Genomic DNA, 23674 nt, shown 5'->3' on the forward strand with positions numbered 1-23674 from the left:
GACTAAGTCATGTTATCGGTGACCAGTACTCCCGACAGACTAAGTCATGTTATAGGTGACCAGTACTCCCGACAGACTAAGTCATGTTATAGGTGACCAGTACTCCTGACAGACTAAGTCATGTTATAGGTGACCAGTACTCCCGACAGACTAAGTCATGTTATAGGTGACCAGTACTCCTTACAGACTAAGTCATGTTATAGGTGACCAGTACTCCTGACAGACTAAGTCATGTTATAGGTGACCAGTACTCCCGACAGACTAAGTCATGTTATAAGTGAGCAGTACTCCTGACAGACTAAGTCATGTTATAGGTGACCAGTACTCCTGACAGACTAAGTCATGTTATCGGTGACCAGTACTCCTCTTACAGACTAAGTCATGTTATAGGTGACCATTACGCCCGACAGACTAAGTCATGTTATCGGTGACCAGTACTCCCGACAGACTAAGTCATGTTATAGGTGACCAGTACTCCTGACAGACTAAGTCATGTTATAGGTGACCAGTACTGCTACCAGACTAAGTCATGTTATAGGTGACCAGAACTCCTCTTACAGACTAAGTCATGTTATAGGTGACCAGTACTCCTACCAGACTAAGTCATGTTATCGGTGACCAGTACTCCCGACAGACTAAGTCATGGTATATTTGACCAGTACTCCCAACAGAATAAGTCATGTTATAGGTGACCAGTACTCCTGACAGACTAAGTCATGTTATAGGTGACCAGTACTCCTGACAGACTAAATCATGTTATAAGTACTCCTGACAGACTAAGTCATGTTATAGGTGACCAGTACTCCTGACAGACTAAGTCATGTTATAGGTGACCAGTACTCCCGACAGACTAAGTCATGTTATAAGTGACCAGTACTGCTACCAGACTAAGTCATGTTACAGGTGACCAGTACTCCTGACAGACTAAGTCATGTTATAGGTGACCAGTACTGCTACCAGACTAAGTCATGTTACAGGTGACCAGTACTCCTGACAGACTAAGTCATGTTATCGGTGACCAGTACTCCTCTTACAGACTAAGTCATGTTATAGGTGACCATTACGCCCGACAGACTAAGTCATGTTATAGGTGACCATTACGCCCGACAGACTAAGTCATGTTATCGGTGACCAGTACTCCCGACAGACTAAGTCATGTTATAGGTGACCAGTACTCCTACCAGACTAAGTCATGTTACAGGTGACCAGTACTCCTGACAGACTAAGTCATGTTATAGGTGACCAGTACTCCCGACAGACTAAGTCATTTTATAGGTGACCATTACTCCTCTTACAGACTAAGTCATGTTATAGGTGACCAGTACTCCTGACAGACTAAGTCATGTTATAGGTGACCAGTACTGCTACCAGACTAAGTCATGTTATAGGTGACCAGTACTCCCGACAGACTAAGTCATGTTATAGGTGACCAGTACTCCCGACAGACTAAGTCATGTTATAGGTGACCAGTACTCCCGACAGACTAAGTCATGTTATAGGTGACCAGTACTCCCGACAGACTAAGTCATGTTATAAGTGACCAGTACTCCCGACAGACTAAGTCATGTTATAGGTGACCATTACGCCCGACAGACTAAGTCATGTTATAGGTGACCAGTACTCCTGACAGACTAAGTCATGTTATAGGTGACCAGTACTCCTGACAGACTAAGTCATGTTATAGGTGACCAGTACTGCTACCAGACTAAGTCATGTTATAGGTGACCAGTACTCCTACCAGACTAAGTCATGTTATAGGTGACCAGTACTCCCGACAGACTAAGTCATGTTATCGGTGACCAGTACTCCTCTTACAGACTAAGTCATGTTATAGGTGACCATTACGCCCGACAGACTAAGTCATGTTATCGGTGACCAGTACTCCCGACAGACTAAGTCATGTTATAGGTGACCAGTACTCCCGACAGACTAAGTCATGTTATAGGTGACCAGTACTCCTCTTACAGACTAAGTCATGTTATAGGTGACCAGTACTCCTGACAGACTAAGTCATGTTATAGGTGACCAGTACTGCTACCAGACTAAGTCATGTTATAGGTGACCAGTACTGCTACCAGACTAAGTCATGTTATAGGTGACCAGTACTCCCGACAGACTAAGTCATGTTATAGGTGACCAGTACTCCTACCAGACTAAGTCATGTTATAGGTGACCAGTACTCCCGACAGACTAAGTCATGTTATAGGTGACCAGTACTCCCGACAGACTAAGTCATGTTATAGGTGACCAGTACTCCCGACAGACTAAGTCATGTTATCGGTGACCAGTACTCCCGACAGACTAAGTCATGTTATAGGTGACCAGTACTCCCGACAGACTAAGTCATGTTATAGGTGACCAGTACTCCTCTTACAGACTAAGTCATGTTATAGGTGACCAGTACTGCTACCAGACTAAGTCATGTTATAGGTGACCAGTACTGCTACCAGACTAAGTCATGTTATAGGTGACCAGTACTCCCGACAGACTAAGTCATGTTATAGGTGACCAGTACTCCCGACAGACTAAGTCATGTTATAGGTGACCAGTACTACTGACAGACTAATTCATGTTATAGGTGACCAGTACTCCTACCAGACTAAGTCATGTTATCGGTGACCAGTACTCCTGACAGACTAAATCATGTTATAAGTACTCCTGACAGACTAAGTCATGTTATAGGTGACCAGTACTGCTACCAGACTAAGTCATGTTACAGGTGACCAGTACTCCTGACAGACTAAGTCATGTTATAGGTGACCAGTACTCCTACCAGACTAAGTCATGTTACAGGTGACCAGTACTCCTGACAGACTAAGTCATGTTACAGGTGACCAGTACTCCTGACAGACTAAGTCATGTTATAAGTGACCAGTACTCCTGACAGACTAAGTCATGTTATAGGTGACCATTACGCCCGACAGACTAAGTCATGTTATCGGTGACCAGTACTCCTCTTACAGACTAAGTCATGTTATCGGTGACCAGTACTCCCGACAGACTAAGTCATGTTATCGGTGACCAGTACTCCCGACAGACTAAGTCATGTTATCGGTGACCAGTACTCCCGACAGACTAAGTCATGTTATCGGTGACCAGTACTCCCGACAGACTAAGTCATGTTATCGGTGACCAGTACTCCCGACAGAATAAGTCATGTTATCGGTGACCAGTACTCCCGACAGAATAAGTCATGTTATCGGTGACCAGTACTCCTGACAGACTAAGTCATGTTATAGGTGACCAGTACTCCTGACAGACTAAGTCATGTTATAGGTGACCAGTACTCCTGACAGACTAAATCATGTTATAAGTACTCCTGACAGACTAAGTCATGTTATAGGTGACCAGTACTGCTACCAGACTAAGTCATGTTACAGGTGACCAGTACTCACGACAGACTAAGTCATGTTATAGGTGACCAGTACTGCTACCAGACTAAGTCATGTTATAGGTGACCAGTACTGCTACCAGACTAAGTCATGTTATAGGTGACCAGTACTCCCGACAGACTAAGTCATGTTATAGGTGACCAGTACTCCTACCAGACTAAGTCATGTTATAGGTGACCAGTACTCCCGACAGAATAAGTCATGTTATAGGTGACCAGTACTCCCGACAGACTAAGTCATGTTATAGGTGACCAGTACTCCCGACAGACTAAGTCATGTTATAAGTGACCAGTACTCCTGACAGACTAAGTCATGTTATAGGTGACCAGTACGCTTGACAGACTAAGTCATGTTATAGGTGACCAGTACTGCTACCAGACTAAGTCATGTTATAGGTGACCAGTACTCCCGACAGACTAAGTCATGTTATAGGTGACCAGTACTCCCGACAGACTAAGTCATGTTATAGGTGACCAGTACTCCTACCAGACTAAGTCATGTTATAGGTGACCAGTACTCCCGACAGACTAAGTCATGTTATCGGTGACCAGTACTCCCGACAGACTAAGTCATGTTATCGGTGACCAGTACTCCCGACAGACTAAGTCATGTTATCGGTGACCAGTACTCCCGACAGACTAAGTCATGTTATAGGTGACCAGTACTCCCGACAGACTAAGTCATGTTATAGGTGACCAGTACTCCTCTTACAGACTAAGTCATGTTATAGGTGACCAGTACTGCTACCAGACTAAGTCATGTTATAGGTGACCAGTACTGCTACCAGACTAAGTCATGTTATAGGTGACCAGTACTCCCGACAGACTAAGTCATGTTATAGGTGACCAGTACTCCCGACAGACTAAGTCATGTTATAGGTGACCAGTACTACTGACAGACTAATTCATGTTATTGGTGACCAGTACTCCTGACAGACTAAATCATGTTATAAGTACTCCTGACAGACTAAGTCATGTTATAGGTGACCAGTACTCCTGACAGACTAAGTCATGTTATAGGTGACCAGTACTGCTACCAGACTAAGTCATGTTACAGGTGACCAGTACTCCTGACAGACTAAGTCATGTTATAAGTGACCAGTACTCCTGACAGACTAAGTCATGTTATAGGTGACCATTACGCCCGACAGACTAAGTCATGTTATCGGTGACCAGTACTCCTCTTACAGACTAAGTCATGTTATAGGTGACCATTACGCCCGACAGACTAAGTCATGTTATCGGTGACCAGTACTCCCGACAGACTAAGTCATGTTATCGGTGACCAGTACTCCCGACAGACTAAGTCATGTTATAGGTGACCATTACGCCCCCGACAGACTAAGTCATGTTATAGGTGACCAGAACTCCCGACAGACTAAGTCATGTTATCGGTGACCAGTACTCCCGACAGACTAAGTCATGTTATAGGTGACCATTACGCCCGACAGACTAAGTCATGTTATAGGTGACCAGTACTCCTGACAGACTAAGTCATGTTATAGGTGACCAGTACTCCCGACAGACTAAGTCATGTTATAGGTGACCAGTACTCCTCTTACAGACTAAGTCATGTTATAGGTGACCAGTACTCCTGACAGACTAAGTCATGTTATAGGTGACCAGTACTGCTACCAGACTAAGTCATGTTATAGGTGACCAGTACTGCTACCAGACTAAGTCATGTTATAGGTGACCAGTACTGCTACCAGACTAAGTCATGTTATAGGTGACCAGTACTCCTACCAGACTAAGTCATGTTATCGGTGACCAGTACTCCCGACAGACTAAGTCATGTTATAGGTGACCAGTACTCCCGACAGACTAAGTCATGTTATAAGTGACCAGTACTCCTGACAGACTAAGTCATGTTATAGGTGACCAGTACTCCCGACAGACTAAGTCATGTTATAGGTGACCAGTACTCCTGACAGACTAAGTCATGTTATAGGTGACCAGTACTCCCGACAGACTAAGTCATGTTATAAGTGACCAGTACTCCTGACAGACTAAGTCATGTTATAGGTGACCAGTACGCTTGACAGACTAAGTCATGTTATAGGTGACCAGTACTGCTACCAGACTAAGTCATGTTATAGGTGACCAGTACTCCCGACAGACTAAGTCATGTTATAGGTGACCAGTACTCCTGACAGACTAAGTCATGTTATAGGTGACCAGTACTCCTGACAGACTAAGTCATGTTATAGGTGACCAGTACTGCTACCAGACTAAGTCATGTTATAGGTGACCAGTACTCCCGACAGACTAAGTCATGTTATAGGTGACCAGTACTCCCGACAGACTAAGTCATGTTATAGGTGACCAGTACTCCTACCAGACTAAGTCATGTTATCGGTGACCAGTACTCCCGACAGACTAAGTCATGTTATCGGTGACCAGTACTCCCGACAGACTAAGTCATGTTATAGGTGACCAGTACTCCTCTTACAGACTAAGTCATGTTATAGGTGACCAGTACTGCTACCAGACTAAGTCATGTTATAGGTGACCAGTACTGCTACCAGACTAAGTCATGTTATAGGTGACCAGTACTCCCGACAGACTAAGTCATGTTATCGGTGACCAGTACTCCCGACAGACTAAGTCATGTTATAGGTGACCAGTACTCCCGACAGACTAAGTCATGTTATAGGTGACCAGTACTCCTGACAGACTAAGTCATGTTATAGGTGACCAGTACTCCTGACAGACTAAGTCATGTTATAGGTGACCAGTACTCCCGACAGACTAAGTCATGTTATAGGTGACCAGTACTCCCGACAGACTAAGTCATGTTATAGGTGACCAGTACTCCCGACAGACTAAGTCATGTTATAAGTGACCAGTACTCCCGACAGACTAAGTCATGTTATAGGTGACCAGTACTCCCGACAGACTAAGTCATGTTATAGGTGACCAGTACTCCTGACAGACTAAGTCATGTTATAGGTGACCAGTACTCCTGACAGACTAAGTCATGTTATAGGTGACCAGTACTCCTACCAGACTAAGTCATGTTATAAGTGACCAGTACTCCTCTCACAGAAAAACCACATGTGATAACATGAAAACACACATGTTGCTTTACATGTTATCACATGAACGTCACATTAGATCACATGAAATCCATGTGGCTTTTCCCGTAAGGGTCCTTTCAGTCGACGTAGAACCTTCCGCTGTTTAGAAATGACCAATGACATTAGAAACCCTTGTAAAGCAGTATACAGGTTTTCTATTCTCCCCGTCTGTGGTGTGTGTCGTGTGGACACTTAACTACAGTACAGTTCGAAAGAGGGGGAAATAAAACAACTGCTGAAAGCCATGACTTCTATGTCAGACATGATGTCAGTCTTACAACATGTTCCAGTTTAGTTAACAGAACGGAACAGTTTAAAAGCTGGTTAACGCAAGCCAGAGATTAAACACTTTATTCGTTCCAAATGGCACTCTAGTCCATATGTAGTGCACTACTTTTGACCAAGGCCCTCTAGTAGTGCACTATATAGGGAATAGGGTGCCATTTGGGACTCCCAAAAATGGACAGAGGTATTATAAATAGAGAGCGCGCTGAGTTACAAAAACATCACCCTGGTGCGGGACGTTCCCCAATGATGGAAGAGGGGCCAGAGTGAAACAGTTTGGGAACCCCCGGACAAGAGAACACACACTGCTCTTCCTACCAGAACTAAATGAGAAAGTAAAAAACGGAGCACCCTTGGACCTTTAGAAAGACGTACAACATTGTCACTTAGGAATGTTAACGCAGGAATAATGACTACACTGTGGAGAGAATTTGGCTGATGGGAAGTCAATTTTATTTCCTGTATTCTACTCAACAGTCTGGTCCCAACAGAAGGCCTCTTCTGATCAGATCATCATTTGGGCTCTCGAGTGGCGCAGCGGTCTAAGGCACTGCATCTCATAGCAAGAGGTGTCACTACAGTCCCTGGTTCGAATCCAGGCTGTATCACATCCGGCCGTGATTGGGAGTCCCGTAGGGCGGCGCACAATTGGCCCAGCGTCGTCCGGGTTTGGCCGGGGTAGGCCCGTCATTGTAAAGAAGAATTTGTTCTTAACGGACTTCCCTAGTTAAATAAAAATCAACCTTACTACGAGTCAACCACTCTTAAAAAGGTGCAGTCAGCAATTTCTCCTCCCCAGAGAGTTACCTGAATGATTCAGATCTGAAATAAACCCTTCCACAGGAACCCAGAGGGGCTCGTTTCACAACCCAAACACCGTGAAAACATTTAGCCTTTGAGATTAGATTTGGTTTGCATGGTTGTTTGTTTGTTTGTTTGTTTGTTTGTGTACCTACCCGTTGTGTGGCTGTAGCATGCTGGCGGGGGCCGCTGAGGCCGGGGTGTTAACTTTAGGGGCGTACGCCACTGGTTTAATGACCGTGTTACCGCCGCCCGGCGTGAACGGCCGCGCCATCTTGTTGATAGCGGCGCTGGGGGCGAAGGAGTATTTGGGCTGAACGGAGGCGGGGGCGAGCGAATCCTACAGGGTGTGAGAGAAGGCGGGGGAGGAAGACACAGAGCAAAAACCACAGCAAATAACATGCAGTTAGACAAACACACACATATGCATCAATTGTGTAGTAATGTACAACACACACACACACACACACCAAAAAAAACATCTGGCCACACACAGCAGACAGTATCATATATCTGCTGAAAACCAGCTCTGTTAGCCGCAACGTGGCTCAGAACATCAGAACTACAGTCGGTGTTTCCAAGGCCAGCTCTGTCTCTCTGTGTGGAGGGAGGAGAGGCTGCAGAAGTGTGAACACATCCAACTGTCTTACTCGTGTCCCAAATGGCACCCTATTCACTACTTTTGACCCATTGACTACTCATAGTAGTGCACTACTTTTGACCCATTGACTACCCATAGTAGTGCACTACTTTATACCCATTGACTACCCATAGTAGTGCACTACTTTATACCCATTGACTACCCATAGTAGTGCACTACTTTTGACCCATTGACTACCCATAGTAGTGCACTACTTTATACCCATTGACTACCCATAGTAGTGCACTACTTTTGACCCATTGACTACCCATAGTAGTGCACTACTTTATACCCATTGACTAGCCATAGTAGTGCACTACTTTTGACCCATTGACTACCCATAGTAGTGCACTACTTTATACCCATTGACTACCCATAGTAGTGCACTACTTTATACCCATTGACTACCCATAGTAGTGCACTACTTTATACCCATTGACTAGCCATAGTAGTGCACTACTTTATACCCATTGACTAGCCATAGTAGTGCACTACGTGGGGAATAGAGAGCCATTTGGAAAGCAACCATGTTATCTTGGAAAGCTGGAGTTTGTCCCACTGAGGATTCTTCCTCGGTCTCTGTTAGCTTGGATATGACACTTTACATTTAAAATAGATTTCCCAAAATTTTTCACTGAACTTTTGAGTTACACTGTGTTTTATTTCTCAGTGTGTCAGAGAGGATGTTATGACAGAATGTCCACTAGGGGTAAGATGTTTAATTTGTACTGCCTTCCAAAAACAAATTATCCTGTATTTCTGTAATAGGGCTTGAACTATGAACTTTGCACGATAATGAATACATTTGGGTTGAAATGAAAACTGTTACGATAACATTATGTTGCCTTGAGTCTGGGACGCTCTTTAGGGGTCACACATACACGTGTATAAGGACTACTATAATCACTTCATTCAACAAACAAAACGTCAAACTTATAAAACTGGCTACTGCTTATGCAATGTGTACTGTGAGCCAGCTGCCAGTCTGATGGAGGGGGGGGGGGTTGAATCAGAATGACTGAAAGATTTTTAAATGCAAGGTGACGGGTGTAGGTTGTTAAGAGACGCCACTAGGAGACAAAGTGCATTCCTCTCATCCGACCCCACAATGCAATATTAACGGCCTTGTAGGGGAAACGGTATGTAGCACGGTCATAGACAGGGTAGTAACGTGTTGGACGATAAAAGACTTGACTGTTTTAGTCACTGCCTAGTGAACACACAGGGCTCTGTTGATTCACATTGCAGAAGCATCACCATTCATAGAGTTTCAGGAGGTGTGAGGTGACGACAACACAGATATTAAATGCAAATCTGAAACCCTTTTCCATGTAGAGCTTACTACTTTTGACCTGAGCCCTGATAGAGTAGTGCACTATACAGGGAATAGGGTGGTGTTTGGGGATGCAAAAACCAGACCCTCTTACCTTCTGATCGCCACCCGCATGGAAAGCTCTGAAAGAAAAGATCGGAAAATAAGTGTTAAAACCCGAAAGTTAGAACGCCACAGCGGTAAATCCTATAAAAAACTCACATTTACATAAAAAGTCAATGTGTCCTTTTCTGCATTTGAAATTAAAGTTAAACCATAAATCTCTCGACCTCAACACTTCTCAGAAAGTTTAAGTTTTTTGTTCTGTGTTAAAAAAATGGCCCTAGTTTGTTGCATTTCCATATTCAAGGAGCCGTGTTCAACGTCGACATCAATACGGACTTCTGGGAACAGCTCTGAAATAGAAACATCAACTTCTCAGAGTCTAACTTAGAATTTCCTGCAAATTAAACTATGTACACTAGACAGTCTGTGGTGTATAGTTTGTTTTTATTATAGCTTTGGTTAGTTATGAAGAACTTGCTTGATGGAGAATAAATGTTATTATATAGGCTTAGTTACCATAATCAAAAAATTAAATAATAATAAATAAAATTAAAATAATGTATTTTTTTATTATTATTTTTTTTAAATTGGGTTTTCCGTTGTCTTAAAATGCAGGGAACTAAATCCATCAAATAAATTCATATGTCTCGATTTAAGTGTTAAATATGCACTAATCCCAAATATCCAAGGTTAGAATTATACCTGGTCCCCCAAAAATAGTAAAGTGAAGCACCATTACTTCCCAACACTGAGGCCCTATGTACCTCATTATGACTTCCTAACACTGAGTTGGGTTGAGTCACTGACATGGTCTGTGTTTAAACTGTTTAACAACGTAATTAGAGCTGATATACCATGGCTGTCAGCCTAATCAGCATTCAGGGCTCAAACCACCTAGTGTATAACTGTATTCATATTGTCTAACTGTAATTACTGATTACTATTAAATAGACAGAAACCATAGTACTTTCTGATAAAATATTGCTACAATTATTATTTGGTGCAATGTCTAATGATAAATGTTATTCACAATATACAGTTGAAGTCGGAAGTTTACATACACCTATATATTAAAAACTCAGTTTTTACGAGTTTTAAAATGACTCCGACCGAAGTGTATGTAAACTTCCGACTTCAACTGTACATAGCATATATGTTCGGTCTCTAACTTTGCCTCTCTGAGCTGAGGTTTTAACTCAAATCCTTTAACGCTAGGACATTGGATTGTAAGATATTAGCTATTTGTTCCTTAGCCTCTTAATAATTTACCCATGGATATATCCATTGGATACCGTCATGGCTTTTAACATTTCCCCCTAATGGAGTCAGATAGCATATAATATCACATAGACCTCAACACTAATTCATCATCCGTCATCCTCACACAAACTGGATCTCCACCCATCTGCCCAGAGAGGAAAGCCAAGAGATTTATGTCGTGTTCTGTTCCTTTGGGCAAATCAGACCCGAACTGGGAGAGAACCCGGAGGTGAACGGCAGAGTCACTGCCTCTGGGGGAATTAAGGGCGCTGCATTAATAATGGACTGAGATTGACCTAGGTTCAGTCACAAATGGCACCCACCCTATTCCCTAGATAGCACACTACTTTGGACCATAGCCCCTGGTCAAAGTAGTGAAATATGGGCCCTGGTCAAAAAGCATTTCGCTATTATAGGGAATAGGGTGCCATTTGGGATGCCTACATAGTGCACTACTACCCTATAGACCCTGGTATAAAGTAGTGCACTACGTAGGGAATAGGGGGCCATTTGGGATGGAGCCATTGGTTTGACTGCCAAACACCAGTCAGTGATTCCAGAGATAATGTCTCTTTCCAACCAACCCAGAGAATTCTTCTCTTTTCAAGGTCACACACAGTACCAGTCAAAAGTTTGGACCCACCAACTCATTCAATGGTTTTTCACTTTATTTTTGACCATTTTCTACATGGTAGAATAATAGTGAAGACGTCAAAAACTATGAAATAACACATATGGAATCATGTAGTAACCCCCCCCCCCCCCCCCGCAAAAAAAGCATTAAACAAAATCAAAAAATATATTTTATATATATTTGAGATTCTTCAGAGAAGCCACCGTTTGCCTCGATGACAGCTTTGCACAAAATAGGAACCGTGAACAAATGTGAACGATGAAATCCCACACAATCATCACCACCACCACCACACAGAGTGTTGCCAGTGGAACAGTAAAATACAACCCTATTGTGTGTCTCTAGATGATCAGCGATATATTACTGGGTGGAACAGTTTCCTTCACTAGGATGTACACCCTATAATAGTGCACTACTTTTGACCAGAGGGCCCATAGGGTAATTGTGCACTACTTTTGACCAGAGGGCCCATAGGGTAGTAGTGCACTACTTTTGACCAGAGGGCCCATAGGGTAATAGTGCACTACTTTTGACCAGAGGGCCCATAGGGTAATAGTGCACTACTTTTGACCAGAGGGCCCATAGGGTAATAGTGCACTACTTTTGACCAGAGGGCCCATAGGGTAGTAGTGCACCACTTTTGACCAGAGGGCCCATAGGGTAGTAGTGCACCACTTTTGACCAGAGGGCCCATAGGGTAGTAGTGCACCACTTTTGACCAGAGGGCCCATAGGGTAGTAGTGCACTACTTTTGACCAGAGGGCCGTGGTGACGCAGACCCTCACTTTGATATTCTACTCACTTGCTAGAATTTTTTTAAATGTATTTTTTAAATCTTGTACACACACACACACACACACACACACACACACACACACACACACACTTAAATAAAGGTTAACTAGGCAGTTAAAAAAGAACAAATTCTTATTTACAATGACGGCCTACACCGGCCAAACCCAGATGACGCTGGGCCAATTGTGCGCAGCCCTATGGGACTCTCAATCACGGCCGGTCGTGATACAGCCTGGATTATATACAACAATACTTGTTATATATATAACAACGAGGCTTTTATCCAAAGTGACTTAGTCATACATTTACCTATGGGTGGACCCGGGAATCGAACACACTAGCCTGGCATTACAAGCACGATGCTCTACCAACTGAGCGACAGAGGACCACATCCTAAAACTAGGACGATACTTCATCATAGCCGTGGAATATAAAACGAGGCCCCAAATCAAAGCCAATACACCATCATTCAGTCATAAAACTGTCCTCCTAACTCATCTGAAAAACAAACTGTGGAAGCACTCCAAACCCTGAGAGACAAAACAGGATAGAACAGCTCATATCCAGCATTAAGAGATGTGTTTCAGCCTAGTGCAACTCAACAGGAGCTTATTGTCTGTTGTGACAGAGGGGTTGAGGAAGAGAGGGGTTGAGGAAGAGAGGGGTTGAGGAAGAGAGGGGTTGAGGAAGAGAGGGGTTGAGGAAGAGAGGGGTTGAGGAAGAGAGGGGCGAGGAAGAGAGGGGCGAGGAAGAGAGGGGCGAGGAAGAGAGGGGCGAGGAAGAGAGGGGCGAGGGTCACGGGTAGGAGGAGGAATCCGTGTGATTTTACAACAGTTCTTCTTTAGAAGGCGTTGGGTTATACGGGGAGGAAACTGGTGAGAGAGAGACAGGTCTGTCTAGTGTGACATCAGATTCACTACTGACTAGTACAGACCTGCCTAACCAATTACAACCAACACCTACGACTGAGAAACCCAACACACAATCAAACAACGCATGCAGTGGTGACCCATATATTCACAACCTCATCAAATCAAATGTATTTTATAAAGCCCGTCTTACATCAGCTGATATCACAAAGTGCTGTACAGAAACCCAGCCTAAAACCCCAAACAGCAAGCAATGCAGGTGTAGAAGCACGGTGGCTAGGAAAAACTCCCTAGAAAGGCCTGAACCTAGGAAGAAACCTAGAGAGGAACCAGGCTACGAGGGGTGGCCAGTCCTCTTCTGGCTGTGCCGGGTGGAGATTATAACAGAACATGGCCAAGATGTTCAAATGTTCATAAATGACCAGCAGGGTCAAATAATAATAATCACAGTGAATGTCGAGGGTGTAACAGGTCAGCACCTCAGGAGTAAATGTCAGTTGTATTTTAACTATTTGCACATCATTACAAACAAATTCAATCAAATGTATTTATAAAGTCCTTCTTACATCAGCTGATATCTCAAAGTGCTGTACAGAAACCCAGCCTAAAACCCCAAACAGCAAGCAATGCAGGTGTAGAAGCACATCATCAACAGTGTCTATACACACACATTATATTGGTATTTTCATACTGGTCCCTCGTGGGAATCGAACCCACAATCCTTTGCATTGCAAGCGGCATGCTCTACCAACTGAGCTACACAAACACACACAATAAAGATGTTTAGTCTAATAAACACAGTTCATATCCGTACGGTGTCTGTTTCAGCTACAGATAAGTCTACAGTATCACTAGATATACTGTACGGCTAATGAACTGAAAAGGAAAATGACTGTATAAATCACACCAAAGTTTTCAATATGGTTATGCATGGTACACACCAGACACATCACTTATGGCCAAGCACAATGTTTGTTTAAAAAGACACAGTTCTCCAAAAGGGGTGGAGGTACAGGGTGTGGTTCATAACATATGTTTTAAATAAATGTGTTAGATTATGTCCTGTTTTGGCCAGTCAGTCAGTTTATGAATAGTCCTGCCAAATTCAAAAACAAACTGACCGTGACCCTGAATCCCAACCAGCCACTTTGTTCCTGTGCCCTGATCTGTTGGCTAAACCGCAGGTATACATCTGAACACTCTGGTCTTTCACCAAAGTCTGGTCTGACAGAAGACACAGGCTTCACTCCCCCCAAAAAGTAGTGCCCTATATAGGGAATAGGGTGCCATTTGGGACACAGTCATATTCCACTACAGCATCAGAGAGGAGGTTGAAGGACGGAGGTTACAGGAAAAACTAATGACAGAGCCCATCTGGTTTAGAGGAGACTACCTCTAACCCTGCTATCTATTAGAGGAGACTACCTCTAACCCTGCTATCTATTAGAGGAGACTACCTCTAACCCTGCTATCTATTAGAGGAGACTACCTCTAACCCTGCTATCTATTAGAGGAGACTACCTCTAACCCTGCTATATTCTAGAGGAGACGACCTCTAACCCTGCTATATTCTAGAGGAGACGACCTCTAACCCTGCTATATTCTAGAAGAGACGACCTCTAACCCTGCTATATTCTAGAGGAGACGACCTCTAACCCTGCTATATTCTAGAGGAGACGACCTCTAACCCTGCTATATTCTAGAGGAGACGACCTCTGACCCTGCTATATTCTAGAGGAAATGAGACTGAGGCAGCGTCACAAATAGCACCTGTGACGTCCCTCCCACTCTGTCTACTGGGATGTGCTGTTTGGTAGTCTGCCTGTTGCAGGCCAGTGGGCCTGGGAGGATCGTCAGATGTGGAGCACCTGGGCAGGCTGGCCACATCAGACAACATCTCTTCCCTCTTCACCTGGGAAGGCAGGCCACATCAGACAACAACAGAAAACACTCTCCACTCATCCACACACTACTGATCATATAGACTTCCACAGCTTATGTTACATTTTTGTATTTATCATTTAGTTTAATAAATGTAATTGGGTACCGAAAGGTTGCTGGATCGAATCCCTGAGCTGACAAGGTATAAATCTGTCGTTCTGCCCCTAACCCACTGTTCCCCGGAAGGCTGTCATTGTAAATAAGAATTTGTTCTGAACTGACTTGCCTAGTTAAATAAAGGTTAAATAAATAAAAAACTTTCAGTTATGTGTTGTCTCCCTTTGTTGTTATGAACTATGAGCCAGCTAACACAGTGGAGGCTCGTCCAATCTGAGATTGTGGTTATATAGTCGTTTTGGTGGTATGTTGTTTGTAAATTTGCCTAATTCGTTTTGTTTGGTTGGCATTTGGTTTGGACTTCCTGTTTTGTGCACGGTCAGCTTGGAGCACCGTGTAAGGGTAGTAACTGGTGCCAAATTGGGTTCAGCTGTGTTGCTACAGTTCTTACAGTGCAATGCGGTACTATTTGTTTGGGAAGTCTTTGTTAAAGCCATCATACATTATTTTTCAGGGTTTTTCCTTGATTTTGTAAGCTTTATGAGTTTTGTTTTGGTGAATGCTGGAAGAGAAGCAGCCTTTGTCCCCCGTGTGTTGGGCTACACAGCCCCGTGTGCTGGGCTACACAGCCCCGTGTGCTGGGCTACACAGCCCCGTGTGCTGGGCTACACAGCCCCGTGTGTTGGGCTACACAGCCCCGTGTGTTGGGCTACACAGCCCCGTGTGTTGGGCTACACAGCCCCGTGTGTTGGGCTACAAAGCCCCGTGTGTTGGGCTACAAAGCCCCGTGTGTTGGGCTACAAAGCCCCGTGTGGTGGGCTACAAAGCCCCGTGTGGTGGGCTACAAAGCCCCGTGTGGTGGGCTACAAAGCCATTTGTTTATGCCCATTTCCTAATCATTGGGGTTTTAGGTGCTGGTATATGTGTTACATTGGCATAGCTGTGTAGGCTTTAGTCTGGTTGAAAAATTAATGTCCTGTCCTCAAAGCAAAAGCAAAAAATTCTGGGGTCAACTAAAAAGAGTTTAAAAAAAATGTCTGGCCTAGCTATGCCACTTAGTCCAAGTACCGTATCTCAACTTGAGAAGCATGCAGAACCTTTTGGAAAAACCAGTGCTTCTGACTATGATGCAAACATATATGAGAGTTCTCTCTCCTTTGTAGGATGGGATGAGAAAGTGCCAGTCAAAATGTTGTAACCAGTTAGCTAGTGTAAAGGTCTGGCCTGGGGTCATTCTGGGTAATTAGCTGGTGTAAAGGTCTGGGCTGGGGTCATTCTGGGTCACCAGTTAGCTGGTGTACAGGTCTGGGGTCATTCTGGGTAACCACTTAGCTGGTGTAAAGGTCTGGGGTCATTCTGGGTAACCACTTAGCTGGTGTAAAGGTCTGGCCTGGGGTCATTCTGGGTAACCACTTAGCTGGTGTAAAGGTCTGGCCTGGGGTCATTCTGGGTAACCACTTAGCTGGTGTAAAGGTCTGGCCTGGGCTCATTCTGGGTAACCACTTAGCTGGTGTAAAGGTCTGGGCTGGGGTCATTCTGGGTAACCAGTTAGCTGGTGTAAAGGTCTGGCCTGGGGTCATTCTGGGTAACCACTTAGCTGGTGTAAAGGTCTGGGCTGGGGTCATTCTGGGTAACCAGTCAGCTGGTGTAAAGGTCTGGCCTGGGGTCATTCTGGGTAACCACTTAGCTGGTGTAAAGGTCTGGCCTGGGGTCATTCTGGGTAACCAGTTGGTGTACAATTGTGCGTCGCCTCATGGGTCTTCCGGTCGCGGCCGGCTGCGACAAAGCCTGGGATCAAACCCGGGTCTGTAGTGACGCCGCTAGCGCTGCGATGCAGTGCCTTAGACCGCTGCTCCACTAGGGAGGCAGATAGTGCCCTACTTTATGACCAGTGCCCTACTTTATGACTAGTGCCCTACTTTATGACCAGGCCCCAGAGTGCACTTTGAAGGGGATAGGGTTCTATTTTGGATACAGACCACATGTCGGTTTTCATTACTCATCTATTAAATCACAGACATATGACTTTCTCTCTCCCTCACAAACGGATGAGGTAGTTACAGTCTCCCTCTTCAGACTCACTCCTTTTTTAGGCTTTCGGTCGAGGCTGTTACGTGACCTCTTCAAGAAGGAAGACTGTCAATTCAGCTCTACAGAGTTTTCCATATGTGTCGGGGGGAAGCGAGAGCAAAGGCGAGAGAGAGAGAGAGCAAGGGCGCGAGAGAGAGAGACAGAGAGAGAGAGAGAGAGGGCGAGAGAAAGAGAGAGAGAGAGAGAGGGCGAGAGAGAGAGAGAGAGAGAGAGAGAGAGAAAGAGAGAAAGAGGGAGAGAGAGAAAGAGCAAGAGAGAGAGAGAGAAAGAGCAAGGGCGAGAGAGAGAGAGAGAGAGAGAGAGAGAGAGAGAGAGAGAGAGAGAAAGGGTGAGAGAGAAGGGGCGGGCGAGAGAGAGAGAGATAGAGAGAGAGAACGCAAGAGAGCGGTGTCAGAATGGAAAGCTAAATAGTTTGGTGTCACTCTAAACCTTCTTGATGTTCTCAGGCAGGACATAATATCAGTTAGCCATATTCCTAAAGTCACTCACGCCTCACATTCTAACTGTAGATCTGGTGTCTGTTTTGATTGTGTCCGAAATGGCACTCTACTCCCTATATAGTGCCCTACTTTAGGCCAGTCAGACACAGCCTTGTTTATTAACAGTGTACCTCGTCTGACTTAATTTTGTCCATAGTCCTGAGTCCCTACAGTCAGTCAGTGTGTACAGTAGGTGTTCAGACTGGTCCCTACAGTCAGTCAGTGTGTACAGTAGGTGTTCAGACTGGTCCCTACAGTCAGTCAGTGTGTACAGTAGGTGTTCAGACTCGTCCCTACAGTCAGTCAGTGTGTACAGTAGGTGTTCAGACTGGTCCCTACAGTCAGTCAGTGTGTACAGTAGGTGTTCAGACTGGTCCCTACAGTCAGTCAGTGTGTACAGTAGGTGTTCAGACTGGTCCCTACAGTCAGTCAGTGTGTACAGTAGGTGTTCAGACTCGTCCCTACAGTCAGTCAGTGTGTACAGTAGGTGTTCAGACTCGTCCCTACAGTCAGTCAGTGTGTACAGTAGGTGTTCAGACTGGTCCCTACAGTCAGTCAGTGTGTACAGTAGGTGTTCAGACACGTCCCTACAGTCAGTCAGTGTGTACAGTAGGTGTTCAGACTCGTCCCTACAGTCAGTCAGTGTGTACAGTAGGTGTTCAGACTCAATAGCTTGTTCATTAGATTTAGAGACATCTACAGTTCAGAGAGTCCCTCACTGTCCCACCACTATCTACAGTTCAGAGACTCCCTCACTGTCCCACCACTGTCTACAGTTCAGAGACTCCCTCACTGTCCCACCACTGTCTACAGTTCAGAGACTCCCTCACTGTCCCACCACTATCTACAGTTCAGAGACTCCCTCACTGTCCCACCACTATCTACAGTTCAGAGACTCCCTCACTGTCCCACCACTATCTACAGTTCAGAGAGTCCCTCACTGTCCCACCACTATCTACAGTTCAGAGACTCCCTCACTGTACCATCACTATCTACAGTTCAGAGAGTCCCTCACTGTCCCACCACTATCTACAGTTCAGAGAGTCCCTCACTGTCCCACCACTATCTACAGTTCAGAGAGTCCCTCACTGTCCCACCACTATCTACAGTTCAGAGAGTCCCTCACTGTCCCACCACTATCTACAGTTCAGAGAGTCCCTCACTGTCCCACCACTATCTACAGTTCAGAGAGTCCCTCACTGTCCCACCACTATCTACAGTTCAGAGAGTCCCTCACTGTCCCACCACTATCTACAGTTCAGAGAGTCCCTCACTGTCCCACCACTATCTACAGTTCAGAGAGTCCCTCACTGTCCCACCACTATCTACAGTTCAGAGAGTCCCTCACTGTCCCACCACTATCTACAGTTCAGAGAGTCCCTCACTGTCCCACCACTATCTACAGTTCAGAGAGTCCCTCACTGTCCCACCACTATCTACAGTTCAGAGAGTCCCTCACTGTCCCACCACTATCTACAGTTCAGAGAGTCCCTCACTGTCCCACCACTATCTACAGTTCAGAGAGTCCCTCACTGTCCCACCACTATCTACAGTTCAGAGAGTCCCTCACTGTCCCACCACTATCTACAGTTCAGAGAGTCCCTCACTGTCCCACCACTATCTACAGTTCAGAGAGTCCCTCACTGTCCCACCACTATCTACAGTTCAGAGAGTCCCTCACTGTCCCACCACTATCTACAGTTCAGAGAGTCCCTCACTGTCCCACCACTATCTACAGTTCAGAGAGTCCCTCACTGTCCCACCACTATCTACAGTTCAGAGAGTCCCTCACTGTCCCACCACTATCTACAGTTCAGAGACTCCCTCACTGTCCCACCACTATCTACAGTTCAGAGACTCCCTCACTGTCCCACCACTATCTACAGTTCAGAGACTCCCTCACTGTACCACCACTAAATTCGTCAAATTGTATTTGTCACATGCACTGAATACAACAGGTGTAGACCTTACTGGGAAATGCTGACTTTCAAGCCCATTACCAACAATGCAGTTGGTTAGGGGGGGGGGGGGGGGGGGGGGGGGGGGGGGGGGGGGTCAATGCAAATAGTCTGGGTAGCCATTTAATTAGATGTTCAGGAGTCTTATGGCTTGGGGAGTAGAATAAGCTGTTTAGAAGCTTTTTGGACCTCGACTTGGCGCTCCGGTACCGCTTGCCATGCGGAAGCAGAGAGAACAGTCTATGAGTAGGGTGGCTGGAGTCTGACAATTTTTTTGGGCCTTACTCTGACACCACCTGGTATAGAGATCCTGGATGAAAGGAAGCTTGGCTCCAGTGATGTACTGGGCCGTACGCACTACCCTCTGTAGCGCCTTACCGAGCAGTTGCCATACCAGGCGGTGATGCAACCGGTCAGGATGCTCTCAACGGTGCAGCTATAAAACCTTTTGAGGATCTGGGGACACATGCCAAATCTTTTCAGTCTCCTGAGGGGGAATAGACATTGTCGTGCCCTCTTCACGACTGTCTTGTTGTGCTTGGACCATGTTCGTTTGTTGGTGATGTGGACACCAAGGAACTTGAAGCTCTCAACCTGCTCCACTACAGCCCCGTCGATGAGAATGGGGACGTGCTCGGCCCTCCTTTTCCTGTAGTCCACGATCATCTCCTTTGTCTTGATCACATTACAGGAGAGGTCGTTCAGACACCCTCACTAACAGTACTGGTTCCATGTCTGTGTGACCTGAAGTACCCACCGCCTTGCGTTCACCACTACAACCCGTCTGGTTGCAACATGGTTTCACTGTTAATAGCTGCAACAGCAGCTGACACGTAATAGATGAAACGGACAGGATAGACGGTGGCTTGGTTAGTTTGACCCCTCTATATCTATCTATGCAGGAGATTCTAACCAAACATAAATGTTACCATGTCTTTATATTTCTGTTAGAAATTAGCTGTTGGCTTGACATGAAACGTTTTTTTGTTATTCAGTAGGGAGTTTCTAGGAGGAGTAAATACCACATGCCTTGGTAGGTAGCAGGTATGTTATCCAACCCCAGTCCGTCAAATTACATTTGCTTCGCTTGATTTAATCACCGAAGTGATTTTAATCTCATTTAATGGATTTTCCAACAGAATTAGAAAGACATCTCAAAACACTCCTCTAACGAACACGGTCCAATCACACCAAGACAGTCGTGAAGAGGGCACGACAAAACCTATTTCCCCCTCAGGAGACTGAAAAGATTTGACATGGGTCCTCAGATCCTCAAAAGGTTCTACAGCTGCACCATCGAGAGCTTTCTGACTGGTTGCATCACTGCCTGGTATGGCAACTGCTCGGCCTCCGACCGCAAGGCACTACAAAGGGTAGTGCGTATGGCCCAGTACATCACTGGGGCCAAGCTTCCTGCCATCCAGGACCTCTATACCAAGCGGTCTCAGAGGAAGGCCCTAAAAATTGTCAGAGACTCCAGCCACCCAAGTCATAGACTGTTCTCTCTGCTACCGCACGGCAAGCGGTACCGGTGCACCAAGTCTAGGTCCAAGAGGTTTCTAAACAGCTTCTACTCCCAAGCCATAAGACTCCTGAACATCTAGTCAAATGGCTACCCAGACTATTCGCAGTGACCCCCCCCCCCCCCCCCCCCCCCTCTTTACACCACTGCTACTCTCTGTTGTCATCTATGCATAGTCACTTTAATAACTCTACCTACATGTACAGACTACCTCAACTAACTGGTGCCCCCGCACATTGACTCTGTACCGGTACCCCCCTGTATATAGCCTCCACATTGACTCTGTACCGATACCCCCCTGTATATAGCCTCCACATTGACTCTGTACCAGTACCCCCTGTATATAGCCTCCACATTGACTCTGTACCGGTACCCCCTGTATATAGTCTCCACGTTGACTCTGTACCGTAATACCCTGTATATAGCCTCCACATTGACTCTGTACCGTAATACCCTGTATATAGCCTCCACATTGACTCTGTACCGGTACCACCTGTATATAGCCTCCACATTGACTCTGTACCGGTACCCCCTTGTATATAGCCTCCACATTGACTCTGTACCGGTACCCCCTGTATATAGCCTCCACATTGACTCTGTACCGTAACACCCTGTATATAGTCTCTCTATTGTTATTTTACTGCTGCTCTTTAATTACTTGTTACTTTTATCTCTTATTCTTATCCGTATTTTTTTTAAACTGCATTGTTGGTTAGAGGCTCGTAAGGAAGCATTTCCCTGTAAGGTCTACAGCTGTTGTAATTCGGGCGCGTGTGAAGAATAAAATTTGATTTGTACTGTGTCCAGTCTAAATAATGTATTCTGTTTTCCAGTGGGTGTCTGGTCTTGCTAGCTACCTGCTAAGGATGGGATACATTGTCACTGCTGTGTAAACAGGTGTGGTGGGTTCTTTCATGATACGGTGTGTTTTATGGTTTAGTACGCATGGTATATTCTGGTATGGTACAGTGGGTGAGTATAATATAGTATAGCAGTATTATTACTTACTGATGGTGAGTATAGTATATACAGTACGGTCTAGTTATATTACTGAGGGCGAGTATAGTATATACAGTACGGTCTAGTTATATTATATTACTGAGGGTGAGTATAATATATACAGTATGGTCTAGTTATATTACTGAGGGTGACTAGTATATACAGTACGGTCTAGTTATATTACTGAGGGTGAGTATAGTATATACAGTACGGTCTAGTTATATTATATTACTGAGGGTGAGTATAGTATATACAGTACGGTCTAGTTATATTACTGAGGGTGAGTATAGTATATACAGTACGGTCTAGTTATATTATATTACTGAGGGTGAGTATAGTATATACAGTACTGTCTAGTTATATTACTGATGGTGAGTATAGTATATACAGTACTGTCTAGTTATATTACTGAGGGTGAGTATAGTATATACAGTATGGTCTAGTTATATTACTGAGGGTGAGTATAGTATATACAGTATGGTATAGTTATATTACTGAGGGTGAGTATAGTATATACAGTATGGTATAGTTATATTACTGAGGGTGAGTATAGTATATACAGTACGGTCTAGTTATATTACTGAGGGTGAGTATAGTATATACAGTACGGTCTAGTTATATTATATTACTGAGGGTGACTCTAGTATATACAGTACGGTCTAGTTATATTATATTACTGAGGGTGAGTATAGTATATACAGTACTGTCTAGTTATATTATATTACTGAGGGTGACTCTAGTATATACAGTACGGTCTAGTTATATTATATTACTGAGGGTGAGTATAGTATATACAGTACTGTCTAGTTATATTACTGAGGGTGAGTATAGTATATACAGTATGGTATAGTTATATTACTGAGGGTGAGTATAGTATATACAGTATGGTATAGTTATATTACTGAGGGTGAGTATAGTATATACAGTATGGTATAGTTATATTACTGAGGGTGAGTATAGTATATACAGTATGGTATAGTTATATTACTGAGGGTGAGTATAATATATACAGTACGGTCTAGTTATATTACTGAGGGTGACTCTAGTATATACAGTACGGTCTAGTTATATTATATTACTGAGGGTGAGTATAGTATATACAGTATGGTCTAGTTATATTACTGAGGGTGACTCTAGTATATACAGTACGGTCTAGTTATATTACTGAGGGTGACTAGTATATACAGTACGGTCTAGTTATATTACTGAGGGTGAGTATAATATATACAGTACGGTCTAGTTATATTACTGAGGGTGACTCTAGTATATACAGTACGGTCTAGTTATATTACTGAGGGTGAGTATAGTATATACAGTACGGTCTAGTTATATTATATTACTGAGGGTGAGTATAGTGTATACAGTATGGACTAGTTATATTATCTTACTTGCTGAGGGTGAGTCTGGTATATAGGGTACGGTCTAGTTACATTATATTACCTGCTGAGGGTGAGTATAGTGTAGAGGGTACGGTCTAGTTATATTATCTTACTT

At 44.4% G+C, this 23674-nt stretch overlaps 1 protein-coding gene across 1 annotated transcript in view; it reads right to left on the minus strand.

The window, feature by feature from the left end:
* Window positions 1-23674, minus strand: part of LOC120048899 (PDZ and LIM domain protein 7-like) — a 104088-nt gene that overhangs the window by 42099 nt on the left and 38315 nt on the right. The window contains exons 4-5 of the mRNA XM_038995215.1: window positions 9625-9652; window positions 7713-7897 (exon numbers count right to left, since the gene is read on the minus strand). Of these exons, the coding sequence (XP_038851143.1) occupies window positions 7713-7897; window positions 9625-9652 (213 nt within the window). The remainder of the gene's footprint in view (window positions 1-7712; window positions 7898-9624; window positions 9653-23674) is intronic.

Source organism: Salvelinus namaycush, chromosome 5, assembly GCF_016432855.1.
Source record: "Salvelinus namaycush isolate Seneca chromosome 5, SaNama_1.0, whole genome shotgun sequence".
NCBI lineage: Eukaryota > Metazoa > Chordata > Actinopteri > Salmoniformes > Salmonidae > Salvelinus > Salvelinus namaycush.